The sequence below is a fragment of the Corvus cornix genome, chromosome 12 (assembly GCF_000738735.6).
Source record: "Corvus cornix cornix isolate S_Up_H32 chromosome 12, ASM73873v5, whole genome shotgun sequence".
Lineage (NCBI taxonomy): Eukaryota > Metazoa > Chordata > Aves > Passeriformes > Corvidae > Corvus > Corvus cornix.
The window spans coordinates 13,501,309-13,516,121 of NC_046342.1; the positions used below are offsets into that span (position 1 = coordinate 13,501,309).

Sequence of the window (14,813 nt, forward strand, 5' to 3'; positions counted from 1 at the left end):
AGAAGGTTTCATCTGTTCAATTTACAATAAATTACTTCATTAATCATTAATGATGCTAATTATCAGGAAAAAATCAACTAATTCTTATTTCTAAAGTACTGAAATTTGGGAGTTTCTTCACTGTGGTTATGGGTTTTCTGACATGTTTTTCAACAGCTTAAATTTTACTTAGATTCACTACTTGCATTTGTCTTGAAAAACTAGAAGCCTGAGACATTAAAATCTGTCCTAAATAATTCATACTCTGTTTCAAAGATATTTCAAACATCACCAGTAAAAGTTATTACGGCACTGTTCATTTTACATGGTTAGCTAACACACTACAACCTTCATGATGCTACTGATTAGGAATCTATTATAAAGCCCCCCTACTGTCAACATGCCAAGGTAAAAAAAAAATATCTACAGCAAGCCTATATTTTCACAGAGGCAGGAAAAAAATATGTCTAAACTTGAAAACCAAAAAATATCAGTGAGGTAACTCATTCTCATGCACATGGGTCCTTAAAATTCTCTGTGCGGGCTCTCCGAGGTGACATTCAGATCATACATGGCTCAGATGTGAATGCTGCGAATGCATGCATGCGTGTTCAGTAGTCACTTCTGGCTGGGAACATGCAATATGAGAAGAGCTGTCCATAGGACCATTTGCTGTCATTTTGAAGTGATAGGAAATTAGTGACTTAAAGGAGCTAAGGAACAGCTTTGCAGCACTGCAAGAAAAAGAAACCTCTAGCATAGGCACAAGAGTGGAGATGAAACAGAAGAGATTGGGAATGGAGGAATCAGTTTGAAGAGGAATTGCCAGTCAGGGAGGGGCATTTTTTGCAGGTTTTAGCAGATGTGAGTAAGCAGAATGGGTTTTCACTCTCTCAGGGTTCAGTTCTGATTCACTGATGAAGAACTGCACTGATGTGCACAGCACAACTCCAGCTACTGGGTCACTTGGTCATGGAGAGGGAACAGCACCCCCAGAACAGGTTACTGCCCTTTGATTTTTCCTGTTTTGGTTAGACTTGCCCAGCTACCAGTGATACTGGCAGGGGGTCTTTGGAACTATTTCCACTCCTTCAATCCTTCAAAATATAAAGCAGAGTGACAGTACCCTGGTATTATTCCATGAGATTATATAAAATTGATGTGAAGGCATGGATAGATAGGGCATTGCACTCAACATTCTCTTCCCAGAGCACATCCAAGATGTAAAATAACAAAAATAACCACATGACCCCCAAACTAATCTTAATATTGGGCCTGCCCTGTAATGGGGGTGAAGATGTGGACAAGGTGAGCTGTGCCATGAAGGCACAGCTTCAGTGTCTGCCCATGCCTGAAGTGGCAACATCAGCAGGTGAGTGTCCAAGTGGTCATGGCATGGGGCCATGAGGTGGCTACAGCAGAGTCCTTTGTTTGCAAACTGTCCTCAGCTCCAGGCCCATGGACAAAGCTGCCCAGCTCTGCTGCAGCAACTCCTGCTTGGGGATGCTCAGGGGCGCAGTGGTAGTGGTGACAGCGGCCTTGGGTGTCTGCAGAGCTGTCACTCTGGAAAAGACAAAACCATGGCGAGGGAGCCTGTGTGGGGCTGTGATGTGGGGCAGTGCTCTTCAGCTCTTCTCCACATTTGGTGCTGGTGTCCAGCCAGGCACAGGGCTGGATGCCTGTGAGTGCCACGTTCGGAGGCATCAAACCGCTGAGAGACCACAGAGGAAGTGAGAACATCAAGATGCAGGTGTGCTCCTGATGCCTGCTCCAACCTGCTCACAAAGCACGGGTGGGAAAGCAGCGCTGCTGAGCAGTGGGGCTGTGCAGGGTCCTCTTAAGTTAGCAACACCCAGCTGTGGTTTTCAGGGAGAGTGCTGGGACTCTGGTGCAGGGAGGGTCCCTGCTCTGATGTGGTTTCTCTGGCTGTGCCTCTGCCTGCCTAGAGCCTGCCATGCTGGCACCCACCAGACACTGCCCACAGGTCTGCAGCCATGGAGCAACCGCTACCAAGGACCAATGGCAACTGGCATTTTGGGGGAAGGGAAAAGATGGGAGGCCAAAGAATGTCTTCTGTAACAAATCCCAACATAAACACTTCAGAGTCCAGCAATAAGAACCTACTTCCATGAAAAGGGAAAAAAAGAGCTATTTAAAAAAAACGAAAGCATGTGATCATTGGTGGAAAAAAAATATGCCCAAACCAGTAACAGTTTCTCTTTTGCTGGAAAAGTAAAATTTTAACTCCATAATTCTCTAACTTATGTCAAGATCCTCAACCTCCTCCCTAATTTCTGTAAGCAGGATTGGTAACACCATACTTAGAAAACGTCCTTCAAGATGGTAACATTTCATTTATTTACCATCTACTTACCTGCTTTGCTTAAATAATAATGTAAAGGGGGGAAAAAAGTGTGCTTTCTAGTCAAACACACCTATTATTGTATATTTTACACATGGATACACATGTATATATGTATGACCTCCAGGAGTGAGGATACATATATACATATACACATACATATACATAGAGAGAGAAAACACAAGTTTAAAAATAGGTGAATGGCATTGTCTCTGGCATTTGTCTTCAGTCATTCAGACAAAGGGAAAGAGAGCTAGGAGGCATCTGATGGGAGACATGACATAATGACAGAGACCTCCCGCTCCTAGATTACAGATGTAGGCACACGGATTTGCTGTTTCTGCCTGTGCTGGGTTGCTTTCTTCTTATGGGTAAGACAAACCCAACTGACTAGACACAATACTCCTCTTGTAATGATTTTTGAACATGCTGTGAGTATTATTTTCTACATTCTCATTAGGGAGTCTGCCTGGATGTCCACATGGGGAAAAAAGGGGCATGTGTTAATTGCAAAAACTATTGTTTTTCAGTAAAATAAGGCATCTCTTCAGTAAGCAGTGGAACTTAATTTTTTGCTGAATAACCAAAGTAGACCAAAGAGTCACACCTGGCAGGTCAAGCCTTCTCCAGGTGAGTGGCAACATATAAAAAAAAGTCACCTGGAATTATATGGCAGGGAAAAAAAAGTGTAATACCTCAGCAATGTTCATTGCACAGTGACAGCATAATGCAGCTACAATGCATAAATAAAAAATCAGTGAACAAACCACCCAGCCTCTTCTCTCTCTTCCTTGGGTGCAATTCAAAGTGTGCAGAGCTGGCCAATTGCCTGTGCACTGCTGAAATGCCACAGCCACCCTCAGGACAGGGATTCAATAACGCACCGACAGTGTGCCGGGCTTCTGGAGAGAGATGGATTTCATCCTTCCAGGTCACCATTCAGAACAAGGGACTGGGATGCCTCCTATCTGTGTTGGCATTAACCTTCTGTCTCTAATCAAAACCTTGTGACACAAAAGATGCTGGAGAACAGTTCTGAGCCTTCCTCCTCATGTGAGGATCTTGGCAGTGTGGCTGGCTGAGTGTGACCAGTCCTGGAACTGCTTCCTCTTTTCAAAATAACCTGTGTTTTAAAAAACAGCTCCTTCCCAGCTGGTTGTACGTCCAGCCTGTGCTGGTGAGGAGTGGAATAAAACAGTTTGTGCACAAGCATAGTGCTCTCAAGCACTCCTTGCTTTAGTAAAAAGGAAATTTATTTCACTCTTCACCCCATACATTCTCTCTCTACATATAAATACTGTATATCCAGTACAAGGCACATACAGACAAAACCAAAGGAAGACCACTACCATTCTAGGCACTCGTGTAGTACTTAGTCCATCTCCACCACAGTGTACTAGAGGTCAGGTGAATGCAAACAACAGGTAACAACAGGCTGAGGAGCGAGTCCAGGCAGGTAGGGTTGTGTTGGGATGTAACTGCAGCGCTCATAAAATATACCCATTGCTGCATGCATGGACTGGACTGCTATGCCACATTTACCCTTCTGTGTCAGGCTACCCGCTCCGCAAGCAGCCGACCCAAAGTTGCTGTTACATTCCTCGGTCAAAGTTAGTGAAGCGAGGGCAACCCGGGTAAAATCCCAGTAGGAAACATGGCACTGAGAGGGCATGCACGGAATATGACAGGAGTGACTCGCTTCATTCAGTTTAGTCACATACCTCTTTCCCCTGCCAGGATCATCCAAGATTGAATGAACAGTAGAAAAACAGGGAGGAAATTTAAATATGTAATCAGGCATTAGTTGGGTTTTGTGGATTGCTGTGTATTATCAATAAGTAAAACTATACTGCATATTTAATACACACTGGAATGATTTTTAGGTGATTGTGAAATTATTTATCAAATGCTCTTAATGCAAAATATTGTGAGTATATCTATATATATATATGAATGGGAAGGAAAGAGAAAATAGTGAATGAGTGCTACAATACCTACAGTCATAAACAATAACTGTTCACTCCGAATTTTAAAATTATTAACTTCTCAATACGCATTCAAGAGCACCAGACTTACAGAGAACTCAGGGCTCAATCCTGCAAGTACTTACAGGGGTATGCAACATCACCTGCTCAGGCGGAAGTGTCCTGAAGTGCTGAGAGCAGGATTACAGCCAGCCATGCCAGCTGCCTGTGGGATCAAGTGTTTCCAGGATCAAACCTCACAATTTTCTGGTGTATATTTGACTATGACATGGTTTCAGTGGTTTTAAAACACAAATCTTTCTGTTAAGGTGCTTTGAAGAGTTAAAAGTGGTTGTATTAGGCGTTAGATAACCCAGACAATGAGTAACAGAGCACAGTTCATCCTAACCTCTGTGACTAGTAATTGAGGTATTCCCAGCAAGTCAAGGCAGAAGAGGCCAACAGAAAACCAGGTGAATTAATCGTGTACTGAAGGGGCCCAGGGAAATCCCTGCAAACAACCTGAATGCTCAGAAAGGGCAGAAAGGAGAATCGTTCTGTTTTGTTGCAGTTTTCCTTGCTCCCCTCTGGACAGCAGGAGCGGAAGCTGAAACAGGGACCCTGCTCATGCTGGCTGGAGGCACATACAAAGAGGTCATGATTTGGAAATACAACCTTTCTGGAAAGTGGACAGGCTTGCTCTTGCATGTAGTTGGTGGTGAATATTTTGGCCAGATTCAGCTCCTGCTGGCACTGTCAGAAACGCCGCAGACTGACATCGAGGAGAGCACAACTCAATTAATTCCTCCTTTAGCCCTCCTTCCCCTCCGAAAACACATTCCTCCTGAAGTGCCTTCATCATACTTGAGCATCATTATTTATAAATACTTTCAACTTTTGAAAAAGATAACCCAGCACCAGTTGGGAAGACATCACACAAATATACAAAGCTCCCACCAGATCCTGTGGAAGACCTGCAGGACACAACCTCACCAGGGACGCTGCTCACCTCTGCATGGTGCTCTTCGTTTTGCTGTAGGACTTCAATTACCAACTCTGCCAGACGTATTGTATCTTCTAACTTTTTAGCTGGTGTGACTAACCGGCCTACATTCTCTGTAGTACAAGAACTCGAGTTAAAAGGAAGGCAGGGTGAAAAGCTAGATGTACAGTAAGTTATTTGAGAGGTTAAAAAAAAAAAAAATCCCATAATATTCTACAGCTTTAAAGATCTTTTCATGCATATGTTAAATGCTTATATAATTAGTACTGAGCAAACCAGAAAGCCACATTCATTATTATACTATGAAAATGCAGTGCTCCAGCTCCAAATTCCACAATACTGTCAAAGTTGGTTTGCTTAATGGTGGCACTTTATTAGCTCAAATAAGAACATCACATTCCCTAAAGACAGCATCTGGCCACTCATATATGAATGCATATCCTTCGACATAGATGATGCTATTACAGGAATCACGTCTATATTATTTAAAAATTCTTTTAAGAAGATCAATTCAAACAAATCTGTCTGCCCTTGTAATAAATTGTCAGACTCAAGCAATTTAAATGTCACCTGCTACTAAAAGCAAAACTCGCAGGTCTGCCTTGCTCCAGGATTTAACTCCACAAGGGTCAGGAGCTATGCATGCTGGAGGGAGTGGAAACTGGTAAATCCCACGCTCATAGGTAAGATTTATATGGGAAAAGAGATGCAATTTTACAACAAAAATCCCACAAAACAAACCAAAGAGTTTAAATCCTGGAGCTTGGTGTTTAGCTATGTTGAGTTATTTTGTAGTGTTTTCTGAAAACTATAAAAAATAATTAATTCTATTCTTCCAGGTAATTTATATTATTAATAACACATTAAAAATACGAGGTGCTAACAATATAACATTTAGAGCACTTCACTAGAAATAATGTAGAGGTAAAGAAAATAATCACATTTTCCTTGAACCACAGCTTCTGCAGAGCTGACCACAGACATGTCTCTCTGGTTCACACCCCGGTCCAGTCCCAGCTCTTTAGAGTAGCGAGGGCGAAGAGGGGCATTTCACTACACAGACAGTTCATACCTCTGCATCCACAGGTATTTTGGCCTCTCCATGGTATCAAACAGCAGCTTACTGCCCTTGTGTGTGCCAAATCTCCCTGTGATGGTTGTTTGGAGCAGGAGTGGAGTGGGAGAGCTGCCCCCTTGGGATCCACATGCCAACAGGCCAGGTACTGACAGGACATCTCACTCCAGCCTTCCACATACCTGTTTTTTTCCTAGTGTTTAGGTCTTGTTTACTGCTGGGACAGAAACTTGTGGTTGCACAAGGTGGCCCGTTCTGCTTGACCAGGCCACCCAGGGAGAAATCCCTGCCTTGCTGAAGATTCAGGGAGCTTCCAGGACTTCATTCTCCACCTCAAAGTCTTGCTAGCCCCTAGTTTTCCCTGAATATCTGTTTACAGGTAACACATTTCCCATGAAAAGGAAAGCCATATGTTCCACGACAGTCACATTTGGGAAGTCCCAAATGTGGCTGGTTTTTGGAGGAGCTCAGCAAGCTGAAGTCTGGCACTGTAGGGGCTCAGCTTGGCTGAGGGATGGTAAAGCACCATGCAAATGAACTCTACCATTTTACTGATTTATGGCTCAGATAAGGGCCTTGGGTGTTTCTTCTCCAGTTTTCCTGCTGTTTCTTGTATCACTGGAAACAAAAAAAAAAAATCAAGATTCCCCCTAAAATAATTTATTGAGCAAATACTGAAATTGGAGATCTCCTGGTTAACTCCTCAGTCTTTGTCCTATTCTATCCAGCACCTCAATGGCTACAAGAAGTAGAAACCACTTCTTTTGCAAAAGGAGCCCAAAGACAGGTCCCTTAGTAAGATCTGGTTGTTTCTGCACCTCCAAAGCCAAGGGGAAGCTTTTCCATTGATCAGAGCAGCATCAGGCCCATTCTCATTTGCAACATTGATCTGCTCTCAAATATAACTAAAAGACAAAAGTGTTAATAAGAACAACTGCTCAAAGATGCTGTCTTTAAAGAAAATATTGATGCTTATACAACTTTGGCAGCCAGCAGATGTCAATCTTAATTTTTTTCCTTCTTATTTTAAATATTTCCCTGGTTAAGTTACTATACATCAGAATATTCTGCTAAGATAGCTGGAGCACTGACAGTTACATGAAACGTATACGATATACTTATCAAACATTTCATCCAACATCATGTAAAGCTCATACATATTTATAGTTTCCATGCAAAATGTTATGCAACAACAATGTTATTTTGTGCTGACGTTGATATTTGAAAATGTTGCATATGTCAGACATTGCTAGACAAAAAAATGTGGACATTTTGAAATAAATGCTACCTCTAAATCTCTAAAACCTACCACGTCACACTAGGTGTTTTGTATAAAGCTGCATATGAGGACTAGCTTTCTACTGCTACACAAGCGGCTGCTAGACTAGAAAACCACTGAATAAAAGAAAGGAAGACTATTACAGTACTTGGCGGCTGTTTGGCCATGCCTTTGAGCATATGATCTATCATATTAGTCTGCGTTTGAGGAGATGATGGTGGCCCAGCCGGCGGCTTAGGCTTGGGCGGACGGGCTGGTTGTGCATGACGGAGAGAGACGCCAAAAGTAAAGAGACAACTGACTTAGAAACAGTGACAAAAAGATGGAAACTTCGAAAGGAACATAAGCGGAAATGATCAGATACAAATGGAATAAGCTGCTGGGTTTTTGCTTATCAGTATTTGAGGTATTACATGGTAATGACACCATTTGACAATATGTATTCTAGAAGTCAGCAGATTCGAACATCCTACAGTACTGTGCAACCAGAAAGCTAAAAATTCAATGCAAGTATGAATCTGCACTTTGTGCAGTCACATGAGGAGACTGAGATGGGTTAATTCAGTTAAAACTCTGGAATTCAGAAAAGGTGAACTAAAAAACACGACTTGAAGTCAGCTCCCCAATGTTTAGGTACGTTTAGCAATAGAATAATGAGCCATAGGAATTAATTGCTTTGCAAATATCAATTACACATTTTAGAATTAAACGTCACTGTTGGTTAAAGGGAGCTATAAAATATTCTTGTGCAATTTAAACATGTAAAAAAATCTGTCACTTAAAAATGTGTGGTTCCTGATCGTTTCCAGCTCATTTAATTATTTTCAACTTGGAATTCTGGTGGCTTTTATATTCTGGGTTGAATCATATATAAAAACTTGCCAGCTCTATCAAATATGTTACTTGCTATTCCAAATGTTAGAATACTGCAATCAGGACTTGACCCATCTGTCATATAGTTTACAATATCAGCATAGGAAAAATTCAAAGAAAATAGCCTTTCCTTTTACATAAACCCAGAGAATAAATTATATACTGTGAATATATTAACACAATAGTTTCTATTCCTTTTAATAACAGTTTTTAGCAGCATTGTGACTATTTTTAATCATGTCATTTGCAAGGAATCTGGCATATTTATCTGGACATTCTACTGCCAAAAGCCCTTGCCATTTTGCTTGCACTTTCCAGTGGGGGAAAAAAAGTCAGCTGGCTTGTGCAAAGGAGATTTCTGATTGCTTTTATTTCTCGCAGAACTGTAACACTTATCAAAGTATAATAAAGAATATGCAAGGAAACCATTAAGGAGTGTGAGTTAGGTTGGTGCCCCTCTCCACACACAGATAGATATACATACATACATAAACACACACACACAATGCACACATGCACGCACATGCACACACATATTTTTAGTCTTTTAAGCTGTGTAATGATTAATTCAGACTCTCAGATTCAAGCTACTGGCTTTTTTTCTTTTCCTGGTTTTCTTACACAGGAAAAGCAAATCTATTCATTCATCTCTGGAGTAATCCTGATCTTTGTTCAATGTTTACCAAGGGTGACTTTGTCCCAAGAAACAAACCTCAGCCTCAAATGACAAAAATAACTGCTTTTTGGGCATTGGCCTGATGACTTTCAGTCTACTTTAAAACATAAGCAAGAATTCAATTTGGTAACTCACTGATGGCTCCTGAGCTTGACATGTAGGTGTACTAAGAATATTTTACTGCCCATCACTATGGAGGGCAGTTTGTGCCAATGTCTCTGGATGGGAAGGGATGATGGGGAGAGGAAATTGCACATCTCCTCCCACCCACATCTGACAACCACACGGTGGGAACCCCTCGCCAACCCCTTGTTGGGTGGCGAAGTTGGGAGTATCAGAGAACTCTTCCTAAGAGTGCCAAAGCCAAGGCAAAAATGCATCTGAGTTGCACCCCGTTGCACACCTCAGCACTGCAGCCCTCAAGCATCCTTAAATGTAGAGTCCAGCCCCTGTATCCCTAACAGGTACCCATCCAAAAATAGCTCTGGACATCCAGACATCCAGACTCCAGAGCGCTGAACGGGCCTGATTAGTGCAAGTGTTTTCTTTCCTAAGGAAAAGTCATTAATAGAGAAGGAGGAGGAGGAACAGGCAAGAGATGCAGCAGCATCTTCACGAGTTGCTAGTGCAGTGCATACAGAACAGCTTGGAGGAGGCTCCCGCTGTGCAGTTGTCAGCGCAGTGCCCCAGGGTGGCTCTCACTTCTCTGGGGGGCCTGTGAGAGACCCCTCCAGCACCTTACCCTGCTCCTGGCATCCCCCCCCACCACCCACTCTTGGAAACAAGCTCCCACAAGGCATTGGAGCAGGCTAAGCAACAAACTCTTGATATAATTCTGATCTGGCCCAATCTGCACAAATATTCAGCTCTTTCGCACATTTCATTTGTTCAGATCCAAATGCAAGGCTCTTGCATGATGGCTGCAGAACCACCTGGAGCTGAAGGAGAGGAAGAGTTCTCTCTGTTCCTGGGGGCACGGAACACCCATGAGCCCAAACCCATGCTTTTCTTTGTTGTCTCTTTATTGCAAGAAAATTTAAAAGATTAAGGTCTTGCTAAGGAAAGGGATTAATTTCCTCTGTAAATGTAAATAGAAATGGGGTTGTGACAGCCATGACCTATGAGGCACTAGAGTTTACATGCTTCTCTGGGTCCAGGTCTCAGAGACTACACGTGAGGTCCCTTTCAGGGGTGGCTCAGCTCCCACTCAGAGACAGGAAGATGTGTGAGTCTGGATGGGTTTTATGGCACCTGCTAGTGATCAGCTGCAGCGTGTGGCAGGTTTTGTTGTACTTTGGCTTTTTTTTTTTCCCCCTGTCTTTTTCCTCTTTAATCCCTTGCTACAGCCAGTTTAGCATCAGAAATGCTCTCGAACTTGCTGCTCATGTGTGTCAGATGGGTAAGATTTAAACATCTTCATCACTGAAATCAGAGCCAGGACCAGCTTCTTACTGCCTGACAAAGTGCTTTCCTGGACAAACTTCTTCTAAAGGTTTTTATGCTTCTGCATGATACTGGCACACAAAATACTTGAAGAAGCTCAAATTACTTGGAAAATTCTGGGTTTGTGCTTGCAAAGAGCTTCAGCCTGCAATAACTGGTATAATGATAAATCTGCTACTTTGGGTATAGATATTGTACACAATTCATTGTGTGTGACTCTTTACAGGCTGGAAGATTTTCAAACTACGTATTTCTCCCTCAGCACCATGATTTCTGCTACATGGGTTACTAAGACATCAGCAACACTAAGAATTACACTTGCAATACTTATATACTATACTTGCAATACACTTACAATAGGAGAAGAATATTATTGACTTTTCATATTTTTAAAAGTGTTGCCACTGATTCAATGATTTCCTTGTAATAATTAAAAATATATGACCCTTCCCAAAGGCTTTAGCATTCAAGTGTTATGTATGCATTCATTTGTGAGCCAATCATTGAAACGATACAAAAAGCTGCTGTTCTCAAGACAACTATAAAGCATAATGGACTTAGCTCAAAGACAAGGCAGAGCAGCCTTTTATTATACTCATGAAATTAATTTGCAGGTGTCTGAAAGGGATTTCAGTGATGATATTTTTTCTCTCAAAGTAAGCTATTTCATCTTAAAGGAAAGAAAAAAATCATAGAAATGTTTTTTTTTTTTTTAATTCAGAAAGAAACACTAATTCACCTCAAAAACTCAACATACTGAAGAGAGAACTGCTCTCCTGATTTTCTAATGATTATTGAGCCTAGTGAAGAATTTGTGCTATCTGAATTGTGTCTCATGCCCCAGTCAGCGAGTTGCTCCGCAGTTGGTGAGAGACTTGTAGACAGATAACATCAGAATGCAGATCTTCTGACTTCTGAAGCTCTTGCAATAACTTTGTACTGCTTTAGACACTGCCTTTGAAAAGGCAAGAGGAAATATTGAAAGCTGCATAACGATTCTTTGTTAAACACAGCTGAATGCCACTTCAAGGAATGAAACAAATAAAGCAGCACTTCAGCACACATGGATATAGGTTATAGTCATGCCTGAGTGAAAGTATAGGATTTATAAATGACTTCAGCCTCCACTCCTCCAAACAAAGATGGATGTTTTCATATATTTTACATTTGTATTTACTCAAAGAATGCAATTTTATTTTCTCTTTAAGCTTTGTGGTTTATCACAAATGCTAGCGTGAATGCCCAGCAGGGGTTGGGCTGACAAATCACACAGGACCTCTCCTTGCCTTGGACCTGGTTAATTGACAGGCAGCTCAGCTCCTCAGCTGAGTTACAGATATATGCACAGAGCTTCCCAGGCTGAGATCCAGAAAGAGAGAAGGCAAGTGACGTAAAGTAAGCATGGGACTGTGACAAGGGCCAGTACAAATGCCTTGGAAAATGCCACTGCTCCTTAACTGCTGTATTGGTCACTGCTGTATTGGTCTAGTCTAAAACCAACCTCTCCTGCACCCACTTTCTCAGTGGAAGATGCCTTCCACACCTGCTGGGGTGAGTGTATGAGCAAGATGCTCCACGGCTGGTGCCAGCTTGGGCTGACTCAGCCCAAGTGCTCAGTCCCTCTCCTGTGGGTGCACTCGGGTCCCCAGCCTGACACAGGCACCTGAGAGATGTTTGCTTCTCTACAGGCACTGCAGCTGCCCCTCGCTGCTCCATGGGCAGCACTGACCTCTGCACTGACTGGATTCCAGCTTCACATCCACCTGGCACTCACCACTGGGTGTGTTTTCAAGTGAGGTCAAGCTTCCCCAGCAGCCCATCCAGGGAGGACAGTGTGTGCCAGCCATGCAGCATGGCGAGATGTGGTGCCTTGGGAGCCTCCTTCCCTGCACAGGGAATGGAGGAGCTGCTGGAAAAGCAGAAACCTGACATTTTTAGATAGCCCAAGAGTAGGTGATTTGCCTTGGTGACAGAGCAATAGGACTACCGTGGGTCCCTCTGCTCTCCAGCTACTTTCCATGAGACATCCCACTGCTCTGCCACCCACACCCGGGCACTAAGCACTGAGGTGAGACCTGTCTCCATACCCATGTCTCCTTCACTGCTCATCTCTGTGCACCAGCTCAGCACTACCACGAGAAACCTCTCCTCACAGAGACCAAACCCAAACTCCAATATGAGAATTGCTCAGTCTGAAAACTGAAAAAAACACCCAGTCTTACACCAAACATAATCAACTGTCAAACTGACTATTGCCTTGGCTGGCACCACCTCTGAAGCTGCCTGTACCCAACTCCAGCAGTGCAAGGTGGCACTTGTGTTCATGGGATCCCCATGCATAAGGAATGGAGAAGTTATTCTTTTCTAAAATAATTATGTATTCCTGACTTACATAAATAAACAGATAAGCATTTATTAAAAGGTTAAAATTATGAATCTGAGTGTTAGTAGCTTTGATTAATAATTAAAGTAAGTAATTTTTAATTCTTTTAGCACAGTTTCCTGTTTAATGTTCTATTTCAATATTTCAATGCAAGGCAAGAGACTACACACCTCTCAGGAGAAAGGACAATCAAAGGGTAACATTTGTGTGTTTAAGAAGAAGTTGTTTTCAGCATCTTATTTTTATTCTTGCTTCTGGCAAAATAAAAAGTCAGTCACTTTTGACTCCACTTAAGCTGGGGAACCAGTTTCAAGTAAGTTCTGCTGATGTTGCCTGAAAATTTTTTATTTAAAACAAAGGGAGATTTGTGGGCACAAAGCAATGGAGTCACAATTCCCTGTGCCCTTTCACTTGCTCCAGGCATTGGGAAGAAGCAGGTTATTTTTAAACAAGCTGGGCCATAGGAATGTCCTTCTAAACTGAATTTTTAAACTGCAGGCAGGTGACAGGTTGTTGCAGCAAGCATGATGCTCCATGCAGTTATTGTACTTAATGCACAATGGCCTGTGCTCACTCTAATTGTTACAGTTAATGGTAATAATAGGGACTGTTCTATTTGCTTTTGTTTATTTGCACCTTTCATAGATATAAGGAAAAAATATTCTCCATTTTCTAAATATTGATTGTTATTTACAATTAATTTTACTACGATGCAATAGATTATGGGCCGAATTTGAGCTCAGGAGGTCTGGGGAAGCCAGAACCTGGAACAGAATCTTGTACTGCTCTTCTAAAGCAATTTCCTGTGCAAACAGCTGAAATCAACCTCATCCTTTTTTTCCCCCCCCATAAAACAGAACAATCTACTCACAAAAATAAATGAACAGTTCAGGTTTCAAGGACTTTGGAACTAGGACTCTGGGATACAACAGAAACAAGAAGAGGGGCTGCAGAGCTCCACCATCCCTTCTGCAGAGATGTGCACTTGAGCCGAGCCTTTGCCTTGTTACATGTCACCACAGGTTATAAACAAGAGACAAACACGACTTCTGTCCCACCAGATTGTTTGTTACACATTAACAAATAAATAGAAATAAAGAAATAAAGAAAAACCCAGTCCTCCCATCAGGGCAGAAAACAGAAGGCATGAAAACCAAAAATGAACATTAGTTTACTTATAAATGTGTTAGGTGTGGAAAATTAATGGCCAAATCACCAACATTTTTTCACCCAAAATGAGCTGCTTCTTTTGAAAAACAAGAAACTTTCTCTTTACAAAGACTAGATTCTTCTCTACAACTGTCTCCTAAGAAGGCAATACATCTCTACAGGGTATTTTTAATCTACGCTCTATTCTACGGAAGGAGGAAAAGGAGATTATGTAGACAGCACAAATTAACTCCTTAAGTATCAATGCATCTCCATTTTCAGCCTGAAGGAGTACATATCTTAAGGAGCTATGAAAAGAAAACAAAATAAATATAACTCAACAGTCCTAACAATTTATAATGCATATACAATTGTTCACCTGCATCCTTTTGATTCTCTATATGAAAGAGAGAAAGCAACAAGGAGAGAAAAGAGAGAAACAAGAACAGATATGCAGGATTAATGAGCAAGTGGACTGCACAGCCCCCCAGTTATGCGTGATATATGACATTTGAAAAGAAGAAAAGTTGCCCCATCTCGCCCCCCACCCCCCCTGAGTGTGAGGTTACCAAAGGAAGCTCCTTTCACGGAGGTGAGAGAAAATGCTGCACAAATAGAAAACCAGAG

At 42.0% G+C, this 14,813-nt stretch overlaps 1 protein-coding gene across 31 annotated transcripts in view; it reads right to left on the reverse strand.

Annotated features, from left to right (window-relative positions):
- The window catches only part of CADPS (calcium dependent secretion activator), a 210,863-nt gene that overhangs the window by 51,825 nt on the left and 144,225 nt on the right, over positions 1-14,813 (reverse strand). For 9 of the 31 annotated variants that reach the window (XM_039558673.1, XM_039558654.1, XM_039558645.1 and 6 more), the window contains 4 exons: positions 14,566-14,583; positions 7,811-7,915; positions 5,315-5,421; positions 4,063-4,071 (listed from right to left, as the gene is read on the reverse strand). In XM_039558673.1, coding sequence (XP_039414607.1) covers positions 4,063-4,071; positions 5,315-5,421; positions 7,811-7,915; positions 14,566-14,583 — 239 coding nt within the window. The remainder of the gene's footprint in view (positions 1-4,062; positions 4,072-5,314; positions 5,422-7,810; positions 7,916-14,565; positions 14,584-14,813) is intronic. The other 22 variants (XM_039558656.1, XM_039558648.1, XM_039558661.1 and 19 more) reach the window with 5 other exon arrangements.